Source organism: Lucilia cuprina, chromosome 6 (assembly GCF_022045245.1).
Source record: "Lucilia cuprina isolate Lc7/37 chromosome 6, ASM2204524v1, whole genome shotgun sequence".
Lineage (NCBI taxonomy): Eukaryota > Metazoa > Arthropoda > Insecta > Diptera > Calliphoridae > Lucilia > Lucilia cuprina.
In genome coordinates this window covers 51,148,530-51,175,766 of record NC_060954.1, presented here as the reverse complement: position 1 = coordinate 51,175,766, position 27,237 = coordinate 51,148,530, and the positions used below count along the sequence as shown (strand labels likewise).

The window sequence follows — 27,237 nt, the reverse complement described above, 5'->3', positions numbered from 1 at the left end:
AGAAAAAGTTGATCTGTTGTAGGCAACTCTTCAATAGAAAAAGTTAATCTTTTACAGACATCTTTTCTATAGAAAAAGTTGATCTGTTACAGACATTTTTTCTGTAGAAAATGTTGCTCTGTTTCATACAGCTTTTGTAAAGTAGCTTTAGTCTGTTTCAAACAACTATTCTATGGAAAAAGTTGCTCTGTTTCTGACATCTGTTCAACTTTTCTATAGAACAATTTGTTTTATTTCAGACTATTCTATATCAATCGTTCAAGAAGAATTGATTTAGTACAATGTGGTTTTGTTAGTTAATTCTTAAAGGACAATGTTTTGTTTAATACAATTAAAACTTTTAATTGACCTTAAAACGAAAACTATTCAATAAATTTCGGCTCACAACAACAATAATATAAAAAAAATATTTTAAAATAAAAAAAGCATGTTTGCAGCCTTGGAACAGAACAAAATAAATAAAAATAAATGTTACAAAGAAGTCATTGTCCCAAACACTTTAAAATAAAAATGTTGCCAATTAATCCACACCTCCTCCAAAATATATAAAAATTGTTAAAAACTAAAAACATATATAAAAAACTGTTAAAGAAAATACAATATAATAAATAAATGTTAAATGTTTGTTACAAATATTCATATTAAAATAAAATATTCAATATATTTAAATGTGTTTAAGTTTTAATAATTAAAGAAAAAAATAATGTAAACAAAATAAAAAAAAAAATAACTTATGATTTCCTTTAATACCAAAAAGTAAGTCTAATCTTAAAAAGAAAAGATTTGCCGTAAATCGGTCACGGGGACCACCATGAATATTGATAAAAAAAATTCAAGTGAAATAACTGTGTTTTAACTGAAAATAAATAAATTAATTATTAATTATATGTAACTAAATCTAAAAAATTTTAGAATATTTAGTAGCTAATCTACATGCATAGATAGTTTTAAAATATACAACAAATAAAAATTATTTAAAATGTATAAGAGATATAAAAATAAATAAATAATTAAATTATATATATTATTCTATGTATACAAAATAAACAAAATATTTATTAAGACATTTTTAAAACAAACAAACAAATATTTACATAAATATATTTATAAAAATAAAACCTAAGCGAAAATAAACTTTTCAATATTTTGCACAAAATCATTACAGAGAATTTAATTACCAATTGGATATTCATGTTATTTAATTTGTAATAGTAAAATATAAATTTATATTTAATTGTTATTTTAAAAGTAACTTTTAAAAAGTATTATTTAATTATAATTTAAATAAAATAATTCTCTTAAATAATAATTTTATGCTTTAAAACTATAATAAATAATAATTTGGTGATCTTCAATATAAAATATGAAATCAAATTTTAAAATATATAAAAATTTCTAAAGAAACGTGTAGATCTGTTACAGACAACTTTTCTATAGAAAATTTTGATCTGTTACAGACAACTTTTCTATAGAAAAAGTTGATCTGTTACAGACATCTTTTCTATAGAAAAAGTTGATCTGTTACAGACATCTTTTCTATAGAAAAAGTTGATCTGTTACAGACATCTTTTCTATAGAAAAAGTTGATCTGTTACAGACATCTTTTCTATAGAAAAAGTTGATCTGTTACAGACATCTTTTCTATAGAAAAAGTTGATCTGTTACAGACATCTTTTCTATAGAAAAAGTTGATCTGTTACAGACATCTTTTCTATAGAAAAAGTTGATCTGTTACAGACATCTTTTCTATAGAAAAAGTTGATCTGTTACAGACATCTTTTCTATAGATAAAGTTGATCTGTTACAGACAACTTTTTTTATGGAAAAACTTGATCTGTTACAGACAACTTTTCTATAGAAAAACTTGATCTGTTACAGACAACTTCTATATAGAAAAACTTGCTCTGCTATAGACAACTTTTCTATAGAAACAGTTATTCTGTTACAGACAATTTTTTATTGAAAAAGATGATCTGTTTCAAACCACTTTTCTATAGAAAAAGTTGATCTGTTACAGACAACTTTTCTATAGAAAAAGTTGATCTGTTGCATACAACTTTTCTATAGAAAAAGTTGATCTGTTGCATACAACTTTTCTATAAAAAAAGTTGATCTGTTACAGAAAACTTTTCTATTGAAAAAGTTGATCTATTACAGACAACTGTTTGTAACAGATCAATTTGATCTGTTTCAGACAAACTGTTCTATATAAAAAGTTGATCTGTTTCAGACAAGCTTTTCAATATAAAAACCCGATGTTTTATAGACAACTTTTCTATGGAAAAAGTTGATTTGTTAGAGGCAACTTTTCTATAGAAATATTTGATCTGTTAGAGGCAACTTTTCTTTAGAAAAAGTTGATCTGTTACGGACAACTTTTCTATAGAAAAAGTTGAACTGTAGTTCTGTTACAGACAAGATTTCTATAGAAAATGTAGATCTGTTACAGTCAACTTTTTTATAGAAAAAGTTGATCTGTTACAGACAACTTTTCTATAGAGAAAGTTGATATATTACAGACAACTTATCTATAGAAAAAGTTGATCTGTTACAGACAACATTTCCATAGAAAAAGTGCTCTGTTTTAGACAACTTTTTTATAGAAAAAGTTGCTTAGTTTAGACAACTTTTCCATAGAAAAAGTTGTTTTGTTTTGACAACTTTTCCATAGAAAAAGTTGCTCTGTTTCAAAGAACTTTTACATAGAAATTGTTGCTCTGTTTTAGACAAATTTTCCATAGAAAAGGTTGCTCTGTTTCAAACAACTTTTCAATAGAAAAAGTAGCTCTGTTTTAAACCATTTATCGATAGAAAAAGTTGCTCTGTTTCAGACAAATTTGCCATAGAAAAAGTTGCTGTGTTTTAGACAGCTCCGTTTCAAACCACATTTTTATTAAAAAAGTTGTTCTGATTGAAACAACATTTCTATAGGAAATATATACAATTTTATATTGTCTATCACTATAAAATGTTGTAATTATTTAAAATTAATAAAAGAAAAAAAAACTAAACTAAAACATTAAAAAAATCATTTTCCATTAAATATTTGTATTAACTAAGATAATTATTGTAAATTTTCAATCATTGTTTTAATGTGTTAAATACATACGAAGAAAGTATGATTAAATGTTTGTTGGAAAAATTTATAAAAAAAAAATCTATTAAAAAACCTAAATAATAAAAGAAAAAACAATATGAATAATATGCACAATTAATAGTTGTTTTAAACAGAAACAGTAAATTAATTAATATTGATAATAAAATAAAACAAATTAAGATTTTATGTAAGAAAAATAAAAAAAGAAAACATTTTAATTGTTGACAGCACTGAATTTTAAATAAAAATGAAAAAGATATTCAATTTTAATTGTAAGTTTTATGTTTTCAGAGATAAAAAAAATAAAAAATGAATAAATTTTAAAAATAAAAAAAATAATTGTATTAAATGAAGAAACAAAAAAATGAGAATAAAAAAAAACTCAAAAGTTTTTTATTTAAAAATTGGAAGTTTGTAGGACTAAAACTTGCGCTGACCCCAGTAGTTCCTTTAATTAGAACAGTTTATCTTTTTATACTTAATAATTCAATCTTTATTTAAACATAAACATTATGACTTACAAAAATCTACTTTGTATACAAAAATTTTTTTCGAAATCAAAATGTATAACAAATTTACAATAATAATATTAAAAAAAAAGAAAATCTCAGGAGAAATTTTATAGTTAAACTATCGAAATGCAACAGGGTTCTAGATTTTTTGATACATATAAAAATTTTCAAGCTTTTATAAAGCTATTTTTATGTTTAATATTAATTATGGATTCCATAAATTTACATGCCATTGTAAGCAGGGCCGCCGCCACCCTCGGGTACAACCCAGTTAATATTTTGTTGTGGATCTTTAATATCACAGGTCTTGCAATGAATACAATTTTGGGCATTAATTTGCAATTTCATATTGCCACCCTCTTCATTGGGTACATATTCATAAACACCGGCTGGACAGAAACGTTGTTCAGGACCCTCGTATAAAGCCAAATTATGATCGACTGGTATACGATCATCTTTCAAGGTTAAATGAGCAGGTTGATCACCTTCATGATTTGTACCGGTCAAAGCAACAGAGGACAATAAATCAAAAGAGATTTTATTATCGGGTTTGGGATAAACAATTTGTTGACATTGGCTGGCAGGTTTGAGGGTTTTATTATCAGGAGGACCATGTTTAAGAGTCCAAGGTTCACGACCACCCATGAAAATAGAGAAACCACTTAGTAGTAGACCACCATACATGCCCAAAGGATTGTGGAAACTAGGACGAACATTACGTACACTATGCAAATCCTTCCAGATAAAGGAGTCTTTGATTCTGAGAAATAAGAATAAAAATTTAAAATTTTATTTTGTTCTGAAAAATTTTGCTTTAAGATCTTACTTGTCTGGATAAGATTTGGGAGTAAAAGCGGCAGTTTCTTGAGCTTCTCCCATAATAGCTTCGTAGGCACTTTCAGCAGCCAACATACCTTAAGAGATTTTCATTATTAGTATAAATAACAAGAATTTACAGCAGACATGGAAAATATAGTCCATTGAATAGTCAACAGACAATACAATGTAGAACAAAGACTATTTCATAGACTAATCAACAAACTAGTTAATAGATTAGACAACAGACTGGTTATAAAAGCTGTCTGTAACAGATCAACTTTTTCTATAGAAAAGCTGTCTGTAACAGATCAACTTTTTCTATAGAAAAGCTGTCTGTAACAGATCAACTTTTTCTATAGAAAAGCTGTCTGTAACAGATCAACTTTTTCTATAGAAAAGCTGTCTGTAACAGATCAACTTTTTCTATAGAAAAGCTGTCTGTAACAGATCAACTTTTTATATAGAAAAGCTGTCTGTAACAGATCAACTTTTTCTATAGAAAAGCTGTCTGTAACAGATCAACTTTTTCTATAGAAAAGCTGTCTGTAACAGATCAACTTTTTATATAGAAAAGCTGTCTGTAACAGATCAACTTTTTCTATAGAAAAGCTGTCTGTAACAGATCAACTTTTTCTATAGAAAAGCTGTCTGTAACTGATCAACTTTTTCTATAGAAAAGCTGTCTGTAACAGATCAACTTTTTCTATAGAAAAGCTGTCTGTAACAGATCAACTTTTTCTATAGAAAAGCTGTCTGTAACAGATCAACTTTTTCTATAGAAAAGTTGCCTGTAACAGATCAACTTTTTCTATAGAAAAGTTGCCTGTAACAGATCAACTTTTTCTATAGAAAAGTTGCCTGTAACAGATCAACTTTTTCTATAGAAAAGTTGCCTGTAACAGATCAACTTTTTCTATAGAAAAGTTGCCTGTAACAGATCAACTTTTTCTATAGAAAAGTTGTCTGTAACAGATCAACTTTTTCTATAGAAAAGTTGCCTGTAACAGATCAACTTTTCCATAGAAAAGTTGATCTGTTACAGACAGCTTTTCTATAGAAAAAGTTGTCTGTAACAGATTAACTTTTTCTATAGAAAAGTTGTCTGTAACAGATTAACTTTTTCTATAGAAAAGTTGTCTGTAACAGATTAACTTTTTCTATAGAAAAGTTGTCTGTAACAGATTAACTTTTTCTATAGAAAAGTTGTCTGTAACAGATTAACTTTTTCTATAGAAAAGTTGTCTGTAACAGATTAACTTTTTCTATAGAAAAGTTGTCTGTAACAGATTAACTTTTTCTATAGAAAAGTTGTCTGTAACAGATTAACTTTTTCTATAGAAAAGTTGTCTGTAACAGATTAACTTTTTCTATAGAAAAGTTGTCTGTAACAGATTAACTTTTTCTATAGAAAAGTTGTCTGTAACAGATCAACTTTTTCTATAGAAAAGTTGTCTGTAACAGATCAACTTTTTCTATAGAAAAGTTGTCTGTAACAGATCAACTTTTTCTATAGAAAAGTTGTCTGTAACAGATCAACTTTTTCTATAGAAAAGTTGTCTGTAACAGATCAACTTTTTCTATAGAAAAGTTGTCTGTAACAGATCAACTTTTTCTATAGAAAAGTTGTCTGTAACAGATCAACTTTTTCTATAGAAAAGTTGTCTGTAACAGATCAACTTTTTCTATAGAAAATAGATTAGTTAACAGACTAACCATATTCTAGTCAATAGATTAGTCCATAAAGTAGTCAACAAACTAATCCATACACAGAATAGTCCAGAATAGTCAACAAACTAGTTCATAAAATGGTCAACAGACTGGTCGATAGACTAGAATATGAATTAATCAACAGAGTACTTCATAGCCTAGTCAACAGACTAGATCATACAATAGTCCATAGACTACTCAAAAGATTAGTTCACAGACTAGACAACAAACTAAACAATATACTAGACCATGGATACGTCAACATACTAGTTTATAGACTAGTTAAATAGGTAGTCAAATAGACTAGTCCATAAACTCGTCAATAGACTAGACTATGAAGTAATCAACAGACTACATCATAGTTTAGTCCTTAGAATAGTTACTATTCCATAGGCTAATCAACAAACCATTCCATGTTCACCAGTTAGTAAAGATGTCAAAGAACTTTAAAAATCATAAAAATTTTCCATGTCTGATAATTTACCAAGCATTTTCCTACTTACCACTCTTCATGGCATAATGAGAACCCTTAATCCTAGGCACATTAAGGAAACCAGCACTGCAGCCAATCAAACAACCACCAGCGAATGTTAACTTACTGGGCAAACTCTGTATGCCACCCTCGTTAATGGCACGAGCACCGTAGGCGATACGTGTAGCACCTTCAAAGGTGTCTCTTACTTTAGGATGAGTTTTAAAACGTTGGAATTCTTGGAAGGGACTAATCCAAGGATTTTGATAATCTAAACCTACTACAAAACCTACAGCTATTGTAGGTGTAGGTTCATTTAAATGATATAAAAAGGAACCACCATAGGTGAACTTATCTAAGGGCCAACCAATTGTGTGCTCAACCAAACCAGGTCTAAAAATTGCACGTTATTATAAAGAAAATATTTCAATTTCTCTAAGCAAACACTTACTGATGTTTTTCTGGTTGAATTTCCCAAATTTCCTTTAAACCAATGCCATAGGTTTGGGGCGAACTACCCTCATTCATATTGAATTGACGCATAATTTGTTTGCTCAAATGACCACGGCAACCTTCAGCGAAAATTGTGGTCTTAGCATGCAATTCCATGCCACGAGCAAAGGTATCCTTAGGTGAACCATCCTTGGCAATACCCACATCATTGGTGGCAATACCCTTAACACTGCCATCTTCATGGAAGAGTACCTCAGAGGCAGCACATCCAGGATAGATTTCCACACCCAAAGCCTCAGCCTGTTCACCCAACCACTTGACTAAATGGCCCAAACGTACAACATAATTACCATGATTATCCATAGGCCAACCCTTGAAAATTGGTATGGGAATGCGACCGGTTTGTGTCAACAGCGAAAAGGTATCCTTTACAACTGGAGTATTTAGGGGAGCACCCAATTCTTTCCAATCGGGTATAAGCTGATCCAAAGAAATAGGATCAATGACAGCACCTGATAAAATGTGACCACCAACTTCTGCTGACTTTTCTACCACACAAACACGTATTTCCTTTTCCTGTTCAGCAGCCAATTGTTTAGCTCTTATGGCGGCCGACATGCCAGCTGGCCCACCACCTACTATAACAATATCCACTTCATCTACGAAACGTTCCATATCGACTTCTGTAAATTGTTTTAAATAGTTATTATATGTTTGTTTTTCTTTTCAATTACTTAAGATAAATCACCTTTCCATCTTTCGTCTTTGTCGCGAGGACAAACGGTATAATGCGTAGTTATTTTAGGATATTTAGCGGCATCGGAAACACAACGACTGGCTAGTGGTCTTATGAGTTTATTAACTAAAACAAATAAATCAGTTTTTAAATTAATAACTTTTAACGCGAAATCTATGTTAATGACTTAAATGACTTTAAATGAATGTTTTTGTATCACTTTTTGATGAATTTGTTTCTTTTTTTTTTTTGTATTTTTAACACAAATGACTTTAATGAAAACGTGCTGCATGAAATGAATGTGAAATGTTTAGAAATACATTATGTAAATAAATATTAATATAATAAACACCTTCATTTATCTATAATAAGAGTTATATTTGTTCAAATTTTAGTCTAATTAAACTTGAATTTCCCAGATCATTAGACCATAAGTTATATATATCATCAAAATATTGGTAGCAGATCCACAAATCTTTTTATATTTCTAGTTCTTTATAAGATTCTAAGACGATTTGGTAAAGTCTTTCCATCTGTATGTTTAAAACTCGATAGTGCTAATGGAAACAAATATTGTCAACAGATTTTTGGTCGTATAAAAAGGCAATATCGGATATCAGTATTTCAACTAGTGCCTCATACAAATGATCCCCCAAAATACTCCTTAAACTCTGATAAATGCGCAATTGTAAAGCAATCTTAATAAAATTTGTCACAAATTGTCTTAATATTCCCTGCAACTATATTATACAGTATGGCAGACATCAGACTCCCCTTTCTCGCTTATAACTGGCTTAAAGACAATAAAGTGGTAAAATTTTATATAAATAATTTTTATACTCAAACTTTAAGATATTTTTAATCGTTCTACTTTAATTAAAAAACCTAATAAAGGTATTATACCGTTTGAAATATAATTTTTAATAATATATAATTATTACTATGATTTATTAAATGATAAAGCGGTGAAAGTATTTTTTTTATATTATTTTATTCACAGACATATTTCAACTGATTGGCATTATCATAAAGTACAAAATACAATTAGGTCAATATTATCAAACAAGTTTTATAATAATAAACAAAAAAAGTTTAGTAAACAAATTTAAAACTATGTATTACCAATGAGAACCATATGTTTAGTAAATATTTGTTAATAAATTGATAAGAATTTGTAAAAAAAGAGTAAAAATATTTATTTAAAATTTTTGTTTCAAAAAGGTCCATACTATAGTGTAGTCTATAGTCTAGTCTATAGTGTAGTCTATAGTCTAGTCTATAGTGTAGTCTATAGTCTAGTCTATAGTGTAGTCTATAGTGTAGTCTATAGTCTAGTCTATAGTGTAGTCTATAGTCTAGTCTATAGTGTAGTCCATAGTCTAGTCTATAGTGTAGTCTATAGTCTAGTCTATAATGTAGTCTGTAGTCTAGGCTACAGTATAGTCTATAATCTAGTCTTTAGTCTAGTCTATAGTCTAGTCTATAGTCTAGTCTATAGTCTAGTCTATAGTCTAGTCTATAGTCTAGTCTATAGTCTAGTCTATAGTCTAGTCTATAGTCTAGTCTATAGTCTAGTCTATAGTCTAGTCTATAGTATAGTCTATAGTCTAGTCTATAGTCTAGTCTATAGTCTAGTCTATAGTCTAGTCTATAGTCTAATCTATGGTCTAGTCTACAGTCTAGTCTATAGTCTAATCTATGGTCTAGTCTACAGTCTAGTCTATAGTCTAGTCTATAGTCTAGTCTATAGTCTAGTCTATGGTCTAGTCTATAGTCTAGTCTATAGTCTAGTCTATAGTCTAGTCTATAGTCTAATCTAGAGTCAAGTCTATATTATATGTCTATATTTATAGTCTAGTCTATGATTTAATTTATAGTCTAGTCTATAGTCTAGTCTATAGTCTAATCTAGAGTCAAGTCTATATTATATGTCTATATTTATAGTCTAGTCTATGATTTAATTTATAGTCTATAAGTCTACTCTTGAATTGCAAATTAAACTCGCACCTAATTTATCGATCGAAAAAAACTTTTTATAAATTACAAATAGTCTTTTGTCATATTTTACAAAAAGTATAATTTTTATCTTCAATCTATAGAACCCAACTACCTATAACTTGAAATTAAAATATTGCATTGTCATCATGAATTCTACGAGTACTTGGGCATATTTTCAAAAATTTGGCTATACGCCAAAAAATGTTTATTCGAAATAAACACAAAAAGTTTATCAAAGTGTAATAAGGGTATAAAATTAAAAAATACCTATAAAATGGTAATTTATGCTTTTGGTGCAGTTTATTTTCAATGTGTTTAAAATAATGTTAAGTGTTGCAAATTCTTTAACAAATGTATATAACCACCTAACTAAAAGTAGGGTAATAGTTGAGTACAGTTACCGTTTTATCTAAATGAAATCAAATAATAAGCTATTAAAACATAAATATTTTGAAATGTAAAAAAACAATAACAAACACCAAAAGTAAAACATGTATTTTTAATAATTAAAGGATTCCTTCTAACATGGATCACATACAATTAGCAAATTCATTAACATACCACTTGCCAAGCAGACAGTCATTCGATTTGTATTCAATATGCGATATACATATGTTCTAATTGAAAAAGTTAATAAATTAAACAACAACAATAAGCATTATTGGGCAAAAATAGATTTTAAAGCCATAAACTATAAAAAAATCTGCTTTATTATAAATAAAAATTAATCTCTAACATCTGAGGTGGCTTGATTTTTTTAACTAAACAAATGATAAGTAAACTTTTTATTAAAACCATAGAAGTGAATATTTTTTTTAGAATTTTGTAGCACAAAATGTTTTTTAATGTTTGCAAAGACACAACAGACAGACAATTGTTGTGCCCGACCAACATCATCATCAACAACGTTATCAATTTATATGAACAAATCAAAATTATGTAACAAATAGACTAATACACCAACAATAACAATTTATTATAAATTTTATAAAAATACAAAATTAAAATCTTTTAGTACTTACCTCTGGCTAATTTCAGCAAAGCCGACATCCTTTAAATGTTTTGTTCCAATTCTTAGTTCCAATTAGAATTTCTATTGTTTTTGTTGTTATTATTATGCAGTGCAACAAACTGTAATGTATATATTTTACAACAAAACACTTTGTTAATAATATTTATTGTTGTATTTAATTAGTTTTAAATAAAATAAATGAAAAAAATTCCACCGTCTAACAGACTACTACTCAAATGATAGTGGGTGAGTGGTGGACGGACCACAAGAGTGAAAAAAAAACAAAAACAATAATAAGAAAAACACTTTGTATTTGAAACTGAACTTTAGACTGCTGTATGTGAATGTGTGTTTGTATTTTCATTTAACTTTTATAATTATATATTTTTGTAATAAAAGAATTGCTATTGGTTTAATATTTTAAAAATTTCCTTTTTTTCCAAATTTTCCACTACCTTTTTTTCTAAATTATTCCAAATATACGCTCCACTAGTTTAGTTTGCCAACACGCTTCTATTTTTGTTGCACTAAATTTTGGATTTTTTTCTTTCTTTTGAACAGCGAATATTATTTCTTCTTTTCAGCAACAACAACACTAAACCCAACAAACCAAACAGCTGAGCGAACTTGCCAAATTACTCAAAAACTACCGAACATTCAAAAAATGTCAAAAAATTTCCTAGCCCAGCAATTTTTGCTCAGTTCGACAAATAAATATTTATATTTATTTTAACAGAGATTTTGCTTAGATATTCTACCATTAAGTTCACAGCTTAGTTTATATTAAAAAACAATTCTTAAAACCAGCCGTATATGTGGTAATATACGGTAGGTCACTTTAAACAGCTGCTAAGCACTTGTTGCTTAATGTATGTAAAATTTTGGTATGGCAATACTGAGTTGTTGTATGTAGTTGCGAGAAACTACTCACCGTTAGATGGCGCTGGAATTTGTTGGCAAAAATAAACAACAATAAAATAAATACAGTAATTTTTAAGTCCCTTTTAAAGTGTGACTGTAGTAGAGTTCTAAAAATCGACTTTCGAATAATCAAACAATCGACTTTTTGTCGAAAAAAGTAGAAGTCGACTATTTTGTTTCAAAGAAGTCGATAACTCGATTATCGTCTGTGAAAAAAGTCTAAAAGTCGAAAACTTGAAAATAGTAGAAAAAAGTCAAAAATAGTCGAAAATTTTAAAAAAGTGGAAAAAAAGCCAAAAATAGTCGAAAATTTTGAAAAAGTAGAAAAATAGTCAAAAATAGCCGAAAATTTAAAAAAAGAGGACAAAGGTCAAAAATAGTCGAAAATTTAAAAAAAAGGGGAAAAAAGTCAAAAACTTTAAAATAGTCAGAAAAACTCGAAAAAAGTAAAAAAATAGTCCAAAATAGTGAAAAAGTCGGAAAGTCGACTATTTATAAAATCCTAAAAGTCGACTTTTAACTAAATGAAAAAAGTCGAAAAATCGACTTTGCATAAAATGCAAAAAGTCAAAAAGTGGACTTTTCATTTCAACTATAGAACTCTATTTTAAAGTGTGACTGCAGTAGAGTTCTATAAATCGACTTTCGAATAATCGAACAATCGACTTTTTGACGAAATAAATTGAAGTCGACTATTTTTTTAAAAAAGTCGATAATACGACAATCGTCTGTGAAAAAAGTCGAAATGTCGATTTTGTAAATAAAAATCGAAAAGTCTGAAAGTCGAAAAATGTCGATAAGTCGAAAAAAGTCAAAAATAGTCGAAAATTTTAAAAAAGTCAAAAACTCTAAAATAGTCGAAAAAACTCGAAAAAAGTAAAAAAATAGTCGATAATAGTGAAAAAATCAAAAAGTCGAAAAAAGTCGAAAAGTCCACTATTTATTGAATACTTAAAGTCGAAAAGTCTAAAGGTCGACTTTTAATTAAATGACAAAAGTCAAAAAATCGACTTTTCATAAAATGCAAAAAGTAGAAAAGTCGACCTTTAACTAAATGAAAAAAGAATCAGCACTTTAGAAATTGCAGGGTTTAAGGTCAATTCTAAACAGATTTTGGTGAATAAACAGCGAACAAATTACATCCATAAAAATATCTGTAGAACATTTTAACCTTTTAACGTTCACCGTATTTTCCACAGATTGACATGACTATATATCCATAGACTAAAGATCACATTATGGGTCAAAAATCAAGAAAATATGAAATATCTTCAAAATTTTTAAAAACTTTTTAATTTTCCTTTAAAAATCTATTATTTGGTAGAATTTATTATTTTTTGGAAACAACTAATACAAGTGATTTGTAGAATGTTAAATCAAATGAATCGGTTATTAATAACACTAGTTGGACGGTGCAGCCGATTTAACTATATACGTCCGTCTGACTGTCCATCCATGAAAACCTTGTAATCAAACTACAGGTCGCAATTTTGAAGATAATGCAATGATCTTCTATTGACGAATCCTATTGAAAAAAATTAAGATCGGTTCATTATTTCACCTTGCCCCCATACAACTGAACCCCCGAATAGGGCTTGTTAACCTTGTAATCAAACTACATGTCGCAATTTTGGAGATAACACCATGAAATTTGGCATATGATCTTTTATGGTAACGAAAATTAAGTCTATTGAAAATGTTTTACATCTGTCCATTATTTCACCTAGCCCCCATACAACTGAACCTTCCGAATAGGGCTTTTATGTTCATAATTATGTTTAATATTCTCGTATCTCGCCAAAAAGCTACAAAACCAAGTTTTATACTAGCCTTGATGACCATTATGAACTCTATAATTATAGGGCCTCATTTGACCCTAGCACCTATTACCAAAGATATCTGCAATCCATTATAAATATATTTTAACATACATGTGGACCTAGTTTAATAAAGATTCATGTTATACATACGAATACCAAATATTGCCTTTCATGATTTAAAGTTCATCGTTTTAATCCCTTAAGATCTTCGATATACTTTCTACAGATCATAAGAGTCCTATGAAAAGTTTAATTTCCAAAACAATTATTTACTTTATAGCGTTTTCCCTTGAGTATGTTAAAAATAAAACACTTTTTTTTAATTTATGTTTTGCATTTTAAAATTTATATATTTTTATATTTATCATTTTATAAAGTTTTATTACTTTAATATATATTTTTTTTTGTTTTCTTTAAAACATTTTCATAATACTGTTATATCAACATAAAAATACATTTATTATTTAAAATTGTAACTAAATTTTAATTACATATATTGTTTTAAGTGAATTTTATATCCAGCCCTGTTAAAAAATTCACTATCATTGTACATAACCTTATAATATTTTAATAGATGTGGCACTAATTTTTTATATATATTTTATTATAACATATTTTAATTATTATTTTTTTTATAATTTTGTTATTAATAACAATTGTTTTATAATTACTTTACATACACATATACAAGTTTTTTTAAGTTTTTATTTTGGTTTGTTTTTTTCCTCAAGTCTTTAGTATTTACAAAAAATATATATTTTTGTTATTAGCAAAAGTCCGTCCAAATTAGTTTATTTTGACATTTTCAAGAAATAGTCCAAATCAGAGTCTAGTTCAGTGTTATCGTTGTTGTCATTATGTTGATTTGAGGAATCCAAATTTAACTCATTACTATGGACTTTGTCATCTTGATCTTGCTGTTGATGTTTATCGAAAAGTACTTTAATAGCTTTATCGACAGGATTTTCATTATCGGCATTTTTATCGGCTTCGTGTATTAGTTTGACAGCTTGTTTCAATTCATTTTTACCCAACAGAGGTTGTGATGAGTTTTTATCGTTAGATTTTTCTATACTCTTGCCAAAACGTATGAAATTATCCGAAGGTTGTGGGGGAGTACGTCCGAAACGCATAAAATTATCAGGTCTACTGTAGCGCATAAAATTTTGTGGTATTTTGGGTGTGTTACGTCCAAATCTCATGAAATCTTGTTGAGGGGTACGACCGAATCTCATGAAATCTTGTTGAGGATTACGGCCGAAACGCATAAAGTTATCTTGGCCAGCACGCCCGAATCTCATAAAATCTTGGCTGGGAGCACGACCGAATCTCATGAAATCTTGACTGGGAGATCGGCCAAATCTCATGAAATCTTGACTGGGAGATCGGCCAAATCTCATAAAATCTTGACTGGGAGAACGACCGAATCTCATAAAATCTTGACTGGGAGAACGACCAAATCTCATAAAATCTTGATTAGCTTGACGACCGAAACGCATAAAATTATCACTTGCAGCAGCACGACCAAAACGCATAAAATCTTGTGTTGGTGAACGACCAAAGCGCATAAAATCATTACCACCTCGGCCGAAACGCATAAAATCATTTTTCGTATTCGCCGATCGGCCAAAACGCATAAAGTTGTCACCCCTAGCATCTCTGGCCGTTTGATGGCTACGCTCTAAACGCATACCCGCATTCTTAAGGCCAAAACCTTCATCCAAACTATTAACCAAAGGAAATTCTTCATATGATCTCTTGCCAAAACGTATAAAATTATCCTGTACCGATTTCTTTTTCTCATTCTCCAGCGTATTCATTTTCATCATAGATTTCGCATTATTTTTGTGAAATTTCAATACTACCGCATTACGAGCATAATCAATATTTACCCCTTCAATGGGCTGGCGAAATTTTAATTCCATTTTATCATCAATCGTTTGTATAGAGGTTATATCATCATCGTTTATATCGGCTATGCTGAAGTCATCGTCATCAAATTCTTCGTTTTCATTTGAGTATTCGGGTGTTGGCGGTACTAGTTGGGTGTAATCGTTTAATTTATCGTTTAATGAATTAATGCCATATTGAGGATCATTTACGACTTTACTTAAGGTTTGAGTATAGCAAAGTTGTAGAGCCAAGAATAGTACTAAGAAGGGGCCCATGACAAAGTTGTATTATAGTTGATAAGGGGGGAGGGGGTTTCTAAAAAGGGAAAATGTTAAGAAGAGATTGATTAAGAATTAAAAGAAGACAACAAGCTAATGCATAGACTAGTTAATAGATAAGTCCATAGCATAGTCGATAGAAGTTTTATTAGATTTATACTATAGAATAGTCTATAGACCAGTCCATTGAATAGTCCATAGATTATACCAAGGAATGGCCTATAGAATAGTCCATAGATTTGACGATATACTTCTCCATTATCTTATCAATAGACTAGTCCACTGAATGGTTCACATAATTGTCCTTAGACTAGTCAGTAGATTAGACCGTTAACTAGTCCATATAATGTCTAGTGTCTAGACAACAGAATAATCCATAAAATAGACCATAAAGTAGTCAATAGACTAGACCACAGATTAGTCCTTAAAATAGTTTACATTGTAGTCAATATAGTAGTTCGCTGTATAGTTTAGACAGATTAGTCAAATACTAGTCCGAAGAATATCCGATAGACTCAGTAGTTATACAAGTGCAAGAATTATCCAATAGAATAGAGTATTTATATGTTCATAAACAAGTCAATATACTAGTCCATAGAGTAGACCACATAATAGTCCTTATGTGAATGGTTCACATAATTGTCCATAGACTAGTCAGTGGATTAGACCAGGGTCTAAACAACAGTATAGTTCATATAATAGACCATAAGCTAGTCCATATAATAGTCCAGTGTCTAAATAACAAAATAGTTCATATAATAGACCATAAGCTAGTCAATAGACTAGACCACAGATTAGTCCTTAAAATAGTTTACATTGCTGTATAGTTTAGGCAGATTAGTCAAAGACTAGTCCGAAGAATATTCGATAGACTCAGTAGTTATACTGATATAGAATAGTCCATAGATTAGTCAGTATATTTCTACATTTTCTTATCAAAAGACTAGTCCATAGACTATTCAGTAGATAAGACCGTTGACTAGTCTATATAATAGTCCAGTGTCTAGACAACAGACTAGTTCACAGAATAGTCCATAAGCTAGTCCATACATTAGTCCATAGACTACACAACAGACTAGTCCTTAGAATAGTTTACATTTTAGTCAATATATAGTAGTTCGCAGTATAGTTTAGACAGATTAGTCAAAAAATATCCGATAAACTGGACCAGTCAGTAATTATACTAGTGTATAGATTATCCAATAGAATAGAGTATATATGAGTCCATAAACAATATACTAGTCCATAGAATAGTAAATACTAATTATAATCGATTAGTAATATTAATTTATTGACTAAACTTCTGGCCCATAGTGCAATTTTAAAATTTTATAAAAAAGTTTAAAAACCCTGTCTTCGTGGCATCACATAAGGTAGGGCTTACAACAAGCATTTAACACATGCAAATAAATCATTTTATAAAAGACTTACAATGTAAATAATACTCAGTGATGAATTGTATGTAAAGATGACAATCTGTTTGTTGTCTAACAAAATGCGGCACATAGTGTAAATAAAATAAAAGCCAAAGCCAAATAATAACTGCAATTTATGCAACATATGAAAAGAGAGCTTTAACAAAGACAATGAATTGGCAAAAAAATATACAAAGTAATAAATGATCATAATAAAAAGGGAATGAATAATACGACGACGGATGACAGTCAAATTTGACAAATACCACTACTGTTTACCGACTAAATATTGACAAAATATAAAATTTCAAAATTTTGTTTTTAGTTTTTCTATTTGTAAACAATGGTATTAATAAAGTAGTTGAAAATGTAAAATAACTGCATTTTTGAATTTTGCAATATTTATTTTAGCTACTTTTCTTGAATTTATATAAAAGAATACTTATTTGCATAATTTGTTTAAACAATTCAAAAAACTTTAGTTTAGCTTTTGTGCAGTGAGCGTTAAAATGTTAATTAAACACATTTTATTACATTTAATTAAGCAGATAAATACTTGCTAAATTAAAAAGTAAACAGAAGAGTTATAAAAACAAAAGTTATAATTTAAAATTGAGTTGAGAAACATTCTAATAATATAAAAATTATAGTAATAATTTTAAATTCCAGAAAAACATTCTAACAATATATAAAAATTATAGGGGTTAAAGGTTACTTATATGAATTGTTTTTTTTTTTTTAAACACACTTGTCATGATTTGCTATTGTATTTTTATCGATTACTTTGTTTGCGAACTAATACAAGCTCTGAAGATTACTTTCCAAGCTCTGTAGATTAACGAAAAATATATGTATTAGCCTATTAACTAGACTATTGACAAGTCTTTTATGGACTAGAATCTTGACTCTATTAGGGTGACTTTCTTACTACTCAGTTAAACAAGGTTTAACTTACGGCTTTAACAAACACAGAACAAATTTAGGCGGACTTTAACTGATGATTGTGTTTTTCAGTTTTAGATTTAAGATCAATTAACTTTGTTAGTATTGCCAACCTTTCAGTCGAAAACGTAAACAATAAACAGCTGTTTTTAGCAAACATTACTTTTGTAAAATGAAAAAATGAATTAGTCTGTAAACTGTTGTGTAAACTAGTCAATATACTCGTCTGTAAACTAGACTATATAAATAATTCATGAACCAGTCTACTGACTAGTCTATGTATTAGCACTGACTAGCGATAAGTCTATTAAATAGTCTATGTAATAAAGTATTTACTAATCTTTTGATTCATTGAGGAACTAATCGACTAATCTATACACTACTGTATAGGCTAGTATATAGATTGACTATTTTACGGACTAATCTATTGAGTAGAATATGAATTAGTATACTAACTAATATATGACGAAATCTTTAGACTTGTCTAGAGACAATAGACAATACTATGGACTAGTTTTGGATTAGTCTATGAATTATTCTATTGACTAGTCTATAGTGTAATCTTTCGACTAGTCTATTGATTAGTCTATAGACAAATGTTTGAACTAATCTAAATCTAGTCTAAGGACTAATATTTTGAATAGTATATTTACTTGTTGATAAACTAGTCTGTGGATAAGTTTACGAATGGTCAGGTCTATGGTCATAAGTCAATTATCTAGTTTACTTAGTGGAACATAGATTTTAGACGAGCTATTGACTTGTCTATTCAGTAATCTTTGGACTAGCCAATTTTGTAGTCAACTACACTATGGATTAGTCTATCTACTATGGACTAGTCTAAGAACTAATATATTGATTAGTCCATGTACAGGTCTATCTATAAGTTTTTTGACTAGTCTATTAACTTGACTATAGACTAGACTATTGGCTAGATATGGACTTGTCTATTAATTAATCTTGGGACTAATATATTGTCTAAGTATTATTGTGTAGACTAATCAAATTAATATTCTATTGACTACCCTTCCGACTAGTCTTTTGCCTAGTCAATTTACCGGCCCATGTATTCCTCTATGGACACGTCTATTGACTAATTATAAGTATCTAATATTATAGACTAATTATAAGTGTGTAATATTATTGACTAGTCTATTAAGTTGAGTATAGACTAGACTATTAGAATTGTCTATTAATTAATATTGGGACTAATATATTGTCTATGTATTAGTCTATGGACTAATCAAATTAATATTCTATTGACTACCCTTCCGATACATAGATTGTGGACAAGTCTGCCGACAAGATTATGTATCAATCTATTACTAGCCTGTGAACTGGTCTATGTACTGGCCTATTGATATAATAATTGAAAAAAAAAGACTTTTGACCTTTTCAAACTGACTCTAATTTTAATGTGATTTACTTTTTACATTCCTTAAAGTATAAAAAATTATTAGAATTTTTAAAACAACAAATATATTAAGCAAACTGTCATATAAAACTAATTTAATTTTTTACATATAAAAATCAGATTTCAGCCATTAGTTTTACACTCACACATAAACAAGCATACTTAGCCACATTTATGTAGTATAAAACGGAAGTGTGTAATTTCATAAACACACATACATATACATTTCTACATAAGAAGTGTCCTTTTATCCGGTTTATTATGTGCATGCAAATAACAAAAAATTTCATTTACCTACTACTTAAATATTAGCCATATAAAAAAAGAGTGTTAAGTCTAAATAAAAGTACATTATTTGCTTTAACTTTTTACACATTATTAAAGGTGCTAAATTAATTCATTAATTAGAAATTATTAGCTTAATAATTGTACAAGTAAGTTTGTGTTGTTGTCTGATGGTTGGTAAAAAATAAAAAAAAACGTACGTAAACAAGAAAAGTTTTACGAAATAATAAATGGTTAGAATATGAGCAACAGGATTGTAAATAAATACAATTTAAAGGGTTAGTATATAATGTTACAAACTTGGAGCTAACAATAATTTTGTTAAAAATTTGAGTAAATTAAATTTCAAGAAATTTAAATTGTAAAAATTAAAAAAGTTTTCGAAAATATATGATATCTATTGACTATTCTAGGGACTTATCTATTAAAAGTCTATGGGCTATTATATACTATACACCGAACTAGAACTGAACTAGAACTAAACTAGAACTAAACTAGAACTAAACTAGAACTTAATTGAACTGAACTAGAACTGAACTAGAACTGAACTAGAACTGAACTAGAACTGAACTAGAACTGAACTAGAACTGAACTAGAACTGAACTAGAACTGAACTAGAACTGAACTAGAACTGAACTAGAACTGAACTAGAACTGTACTAGAACTGAACTAGAACTGAACTAGAACTGAACCAGAACTGAACTAGAACTGAACTAGAACTGAACTAGAACTGAACTAGAACTGAGCTAGAACTGAACTAAAACTAAAACTAGAACAGAACAAGTAAAGAACTGAACTGGAACTGAAATAGAACTGAACTAGACCTGAACTATAACAGAACTAGAACTGATGAACTGCTTTGATGATTTGCCTACGGATTAAACTAGTGTTAAAGACACAAGGCTTTCAGACCATGTATTATGTGTGCTTTTAAAGGATGAAACTATAAAAAAAACCTTGTTTTGGAGGACATTTTTCTTCTGTTTTTTGCAAGCAATTGAAGGCATCTAAAATCTCAATGACTAAAATGTATATAATTATATTAATGTTAACTGTATAACAACCTTTGATTTCAAAAAAAGAAAAAAAAACATCAAACATACATACAAATGTATGTAAGTATATATCAAATATCACATATAAATATTTAAACAATAAAAGATATTTCGAAGACATTACCTTTTATTTGAAATAACTTTTGAAGAGACATACACTCAATGTAACAATTTATATAATTACGAAACATATTCATACATACATACACACATATGAAGCATATCAATTACTTTTGAATAAAACACCTACTGCAGACATAATCTGAAATTTACTTTAACGAAAATCATAATCGATTAAAGTTTTTTGTACTTTTATATTTAGCTTTAAAGAAAAATGTTAAAATAAATTTGAAAAAAATTTATTATTTGCAGATTTAACTCTGGTTTTACTCATATGTAAATAAAACCAGAGATGGGATATTCAATACTATTGCAAAGAATTGTAAATATTGAAGTCAGTAGTATAGTCAATAGAATGGTCAAAATTTTCACTAAAAGACTAATAATGCTTGGACTAGAATATATAGATCCATAAAGTCTTGTCCATAGACTAGAAAAGGTCATGGACTAATAAGTAATCTAACATTAAACTACTCTATAAACTTGTCAATGAACAATTGAGTAGACCAGACAATAGAATAATCCAAAGACATGTTCAAAGTGTAGTCAAATGACTGGTCCATAAAATACATAATAGAGAAGTTATAGACTAGTCCTTATTCCAGTTAAAAAAATTAATCCATTGAATCGCCGACAGTCCATTTGACTAGTTCACAGACAAGTCTATATATAAGTCCATAAACTAGTCGATGGATTATTCCATATACAAGTCCATAGACTAATCGATAAACTTGTCCATAAACTATTCAAAAGTCTAATCCATGTACTAGTTGATAAGCTAGTATATGGATAGATTCATGTACTAGTCAATACACTAGTCTATAGGTTAGTAAATAGACTAGTCCATAGAAAAATTAATAGACTAGTAAATAGACTAACCCATAGACTAGTGAATATAGTCCATACACTTGACCATAGAATAGGCGATATGCCAGTCCATCGACTAGTCGATAGATTAATCCGTAGATTATATAAACCAATTCAAGAGGAGTCGATTGAGTAACCGATAAACTTGTTTATAGACTAGTCGTTTGATTAGTCCCATGTCTAGGCGACTGATTAGTCCATAATCGATATGCTAGTCCATAGACTAGTTGATAGATAAGTTCCAAGTCTAGTCTACAGATAAGTCAGAAGACTGGTCTATATATGTACCAATCAATGTACTAGTCTAAAAAGTAGTCAAAGGATATAGTCTATAAACTAATCAGTCAACTAGTCTATAGACTTGTTAGAAGACTGGTAAGTGGTTCTGGCAGTTGACTGGTTCATAGACTAGTCCTTTGACCAATCAATGGACTTTGCAATAATCTAGTCAAAGAGCTTGTCAAAAGATCAACCGATTAATCAATGGAAATGATATGTGTACTTCTTTTGGTAAACAAAGTGTACTTCTTTTTGATAAACATTTAAAAATTTAAATTTTCCATACCTGCATAAAACTAACTAATAAGCGGAAGTGATTTTATTATATATATTTTTTTGTCTCTAGAGAATTACCTTAAACTTTATAGTTTTTCAACAATTTATATTTATGATCTTTTGTTGTTAACTAAATACTAACACGGACTTAGTTTGTCTGTTATTTTTAAACAAATATGGTTTTATTTTAATATTAATGGTTTTTGTTTGATAAATTGTTGCATCCTGTGCAACAATTACTTTGTCATCGCTTCAACACGTATTTGTGGGAATGTAAACGTATTAACGTACGCATTTACACATTAACCCAGTAGTATTAAAGGAGTTCATTAGCTATTAGAAACAATTTTTAACTTTTCATATACAGATGTATGTTAATACCTTTCTAAAGAGAAATGAATTATCACTTTACTGTCTACGATGTACATAAACTCGAAATAATGCTAACCTTAAATATAGTTGTGAAAGTTTCTACTTGGATATATGCTACCCCGAACTGTAAGGCCATGTATGGACATTATTGTGTGTAATATAATCCGCCTAAAATCATTTCAAACATACACACATCACACACATTCTTTTCATAAAATATAATTTCATGGGGTGTTAAAACAATGGGCGATACAATTAATCTTATGATTTTCTTATTGTTTCAAAATATTAAGATTATTTTCTTGAAAAAAAGTTTAAGAAATGTTTAAATTCTAGGTCTGCAATAACTGGTTAAAAACTTGAAGAATATACATCACAACATAAGAATAATTTTGTTGCCAACTGTATACCAACAGACATAACATTGCTACACATTACTTAAGGTTTGAACTAGAACTGAACTAGAAATGAACTAGAAATGAACTAGAACTGAACTAGAACTGAACTAGAACTGTACTAGAACTGAACTAGAACTGAACTAGAACTGAACTAGAACTGAACTAGAACTGAACTAGAACTGAACTAGAACTGAACTAGAACTGAACTAGAACTGAACTAGAACTGAACTAGAACTGAACTAGAACTGAACTAGAACTGAACTAGAACTGAACTAGAACTGAACTAGAACTGAACTAGAACTGAACTAGAACTTAACTAAAACTGAACTAAAACTGAACTAAAACTGAACTAGAACAGAACTAGAACAGAACTAGAACTGAACTAGAACTGAACTAGAACTGAACTAGAACTGAACTAGAACTGAACTTGAACTGAACTAGAACTGAACTGGAACTGAACTAGAACTGAACTAGAACTGAACTAGAACTGAACTAGAACTGAACTAGAACTGAACTAGAACTGAACTAGAACAGAACTAGAACAGAACTAGAACTGAACTAGAACTGAACTAGAACTGAACTAGAACTGAACTAGAACTGAACTAGAACTGAACTAGAACTGAACTAGAACTGAACTAGAACTGAACTAGAACTGAACTAGAACTGAACTAGAACTAGAACTGAACTAGAACTGAACTAGAACTCAACTAGAACTCAACTAGAACTAGAACTGAACTAGAACTGAACTAGAACTGAACTAGAACTGAACTAGAACTGAACTAGAACTGAACTAGAACTGAACTAGAACTGAACTAGAACTGAACTAGAACTGAACTAGAACTGAACTAGAACTGAACTAGAACTGAACTAGAACTGAACTAGAACTGAACTAGAACTGAACTAGAACTGAACTAGAACTGAACTAGAACTGAACTAGAACTGAACTAGAACTGAACTAGAACTGAACTAGAACTGAACTAGAACTGAACTAGAACTGAACTAGAACTGAACTAGAACTGAACTAGAACTGAACTAGAACTGAACTAGAACTGAACTAGAACTGAACTAGAACTGAACTAGAACTGAACTAGAACTAAACTAGAACTGAACTAGAACTGAACTAGAACTGAACTAGAACTGAACTAGAACTGAACTAGAACTGAACTAGAACTGAACTAGAACTAGAACTGAACTAGAACTGAACTAGAACTGAACTAGAACTGAACTAGAACTGAACTAGAACTGAACTAGAACTGAACTAGAACTGAACTAGAACTGAACTAGAACTGAACTAGAACTGAACTAGAACTGAACTAGAACTGAACTAGAACTGAACTAGAACTGAACTAGAACTGAACTAGAACTGAACTAGAACTGAACTAGAACTGAACTAGAACTGAACTAGAACTGAACTAGAACTGAACTAGAACTGAACTAGAACTGAACTAGAACTGAACTAGAACTGAACTAGAACTGAACTAGAACTGAACTAGAACTGAACTAGAACTGAACTAGAACTGAACTAGAACTGAACTAGAACTGAACTAGAACTAGAACTGAACTAGAACTAGAACTGAACTAGAACTGAACTAGAACTGAACTAGAACTGAACTAGAACTGAACTAGAACTGAACTAGAACTGAACTAGAACTGAACTAGAACTGAACTAGAACTGAACTAGAACTGAACTAGAACTGAACTAGAACTGAACTAGAACTGAACTAGAACTGAACTAGAACTGAACTAGAACTGAACTAGAACTGAACTAGAACTGAACTAGAACTGAACTAGAACTGAACTAGAACTGAACTAGAACTGAACTAGAACTGAACTAGAACTGAACTAGAACTGAACTAGAACTGAACTAGAACTGAACTAGAACTGAACTAGAACTGAACTAGAACTGAACTAGAACTGAACTAGAACTGAACTAGAACTGAACTAGAACTGAACTAGAACTGAACTAGAACTGAACTAGAACTGAACTAGAACTGAACTAGAACTGAACTAGAACTAAACTAGAACTAAACTAGAACTGAACTAGAACTGAACTAGAACTGAACAAGAACTGAACAAGAACTGAACAAGAACTGAACAAGAACTGAACAAGAACTGAACAGAACTGAACTAGAACTGAACTAGAACTGAACTAGAACTGAACTAGAACTGAACTAGAACTGAACTAGAACTGAACTAGAACTGAACTAGAACTGAACTAAAACTAGAACTGGAAAGTAACTAGTGAAATTTTACAAACCTATTTCATTCACTTCAATAAACGTATTCAATGTATGTTTGTGTGAAATATGTTTTCATATGCATTCGTACGATTAGAAACACGCACTTCATGCGAATATCTAAATGTCTGGAACCCATCGTTGTACTATCTTGAATGAATTTTTGTGAATGGTCATTTGCAGACATGTTTATTCTTTTCCTACAAATGAATATAAGGATGTTAGATTGTTGTAACTGTTTTTAGACTTCATTCAAATGCTGTCTGTCATCAATCTCTTTGTTCGTTGTTTTTTTTCCAGAAGTATTAACATGTTACTGCCACAAATCCTGCGAAACATCATCAACAACATCAGCTCTGTCGCACTTCATCACCTTTATCACCTTCAAAAAAAATGTGTGCATATCATCACAAATTTTGCGACACAAACATACGACAATTTGAATGAAATCATAAATTAAATATTATGATCCATGTCAACGTTTCGCCCACAATAGGACACGTAAATTTTGTTTAAATGTTAGTTTCTTTTCAGTGTTTTTCCACCTTTAGTTAATGAACTTGTGAGTAAATTTTTGGCTCTGTTGCAACAATAACAATATGTGCACTTATATTTGTAAATTCTGTTGCAATGATAGAAAATACATATATTGTGAAAATGTGGGTTACCATTTTTTGACAGATGGGGGCCATGAAATTAAAAACTTTAAACTTATTTTATTTATTTACAATGTAATGAAAACAACAAACCCCATTTTATAAAATATACTTCAAAAATTGTATTTAATTAATGGCCAAAATCGTAATAAAGAAGTTTTTATACCCTACACCACTATAGTGGGGGTCTATCATTCGTGAACAAGTCCATTATATTATTTTTCAAAAAAGTGAAATTTTCAATTTCAGAATTTATTGTGATATTCTGGTAACACTGTTAATCATTTCAATGCTTAGAATAGTTTTCCCCACAAATAAAGTTAATTTAAGATATAATTTTAAATTCATTTAAGGAAACACTACCACATTAAATGTTAACTTAACTTCATTGGAGTTTTTAAATCGTAATATCATTCTGCATCATTGGCAATGGAGTTTCATTGTAAAAAATATTCAAATTAAATTTCTTTAAAAGTCCAACTACTGCATGTGAACTATTTCTTTACCAGAAAATCCTTTGAAATACAATAAAATAGTTAAGGTTAGTAAATTAAAACAAAATACTTGTTAGATTTAGATAATCTTATGGGTACTTCTTAGCGTGTGTCGTCATTTTGAGATTTTATCAAATATTTGATTACACTCTTGATTACTTGGAGACACTTAAGTATTCATTGAGTAGTAAAAATGAAGTCCTTCGTATCAAAACTACTAACTAAGAAAAAAACGTAGGGTGGGTTTGCAAAATAAACAAAATAAAAATATCAAATATCTTTAAAATATTTAATTTTAATTGTGACTTAAGGCAAATATATTTATTCCTTTTTCTATTGCAATAAAAAAAAATTGATAAAAAATAAAAGACAATAGTAATGACGAAAATAATACAAATTGTTGTTTATATTAAATATTGATATATGTAGGAAACTAACAATTTAATTTATAAATATATCGAAAATATATACATATACTAAAAATGAACTAGAACTGAACTAGAACTGTACTAAAACTGAACTAGAACTGAACTAGAATCGAACTAGATCTGAACTATAACTGAACTAAAACTGAAGTACAACTAAACTAAAACTGAACTACAACTGAATTTGAACTGAACTAGAACTGAACTAGAACTGAACTAGAACTGAACTAGAACTGAACTAGAACTGAACTAGAACTGAACTAGAACTGAACTAGAACTGAACT

The 27,237-nt window shown here is 29.3% G+C and overlaps 2 protein-coding genes across 3 annotated transcripts in view; both read right to left on the bottom strand.

The window, feature by feature from the left end:
- Positions 1 to 3,571: 3,571 nt before the first annotated feature.
- On the bottom strand, positions 3,572 to 11,430 carry LOC111682143 (electron transfer flavoprotein-ubiquinone oxidoreductase, mitochondrial). The gene is made up of 7 exons (XM_023444048.2): positions 11,262 to 11,430; positions 10,817 to 10,925; positions 7,809 to 7,922; positions 7,059 to 7,743; positions 6,639 to 7,000; positions 4,436 to 4,523; positions 3,572 to 4,369 (listed from the first exon to the last, which is right to left on the bottom strand). The coding sequence occupies exons 2-7, from the start codon at positions 10,842 to 10,844 to the stop codon at positions 3,832 to 3,834; spliced, it is 1,815 nt and encodes a 604-aa protein (XP_023299816.2). The 5' UTR covers positions 10,845 to 10,925; positions 11,262 to 11,430; the 3' UTR covers positions 3,572 to 3,831.
- A 2,802-nt stretch (positions 11,431 to 14,232) lies between these two features.
- Positions 14,233 to 27,237, bottom strand: part of LOC111682136 (FMRFamide neuropeptides) — a 43,171-nt gene continuing 30,166 nt past the window's right edge. For both annotated transcript variants that reach the window (XM_046953969.1, XM_023444043.2), the window contains one exon: positions 14,233 to 15,755. In XM_046953969.1, the coding sequence (XP_046809925.1) occupies positions 14,339 to 15,715 (1,377 nt within the window). In that variant the 5' untranslated portion in view covers positions 15,716 to 15,755 and the 3' untranslated portion in view covers positions 14,233 to 14,338. The remainder of the gene's footprint in view (positions 15,756 to 27,237) is intronic.

Coding starts and splice junctions, on each gene's coding strand:
- LOC111682143 (XM_023444048.2), bottom strand. CDS start 10,844: ATGTCGGCTTTGCTGAAATTAGCCAGAG. Junction 7,923..10,816: donor TTTGCTGAAATTAGCCAGAG/GTAAGTACTAAA, acceptor TATTTGTTTTAG/TTAATAAACTCATAAGACCA. Junction 4,370..4,435: donor CCCAAATCTTATCCAGACAA/GTAAGATCTTAA, acceptor CTTATTTCTCAG/AATCAAAGACTCCTTTATCT.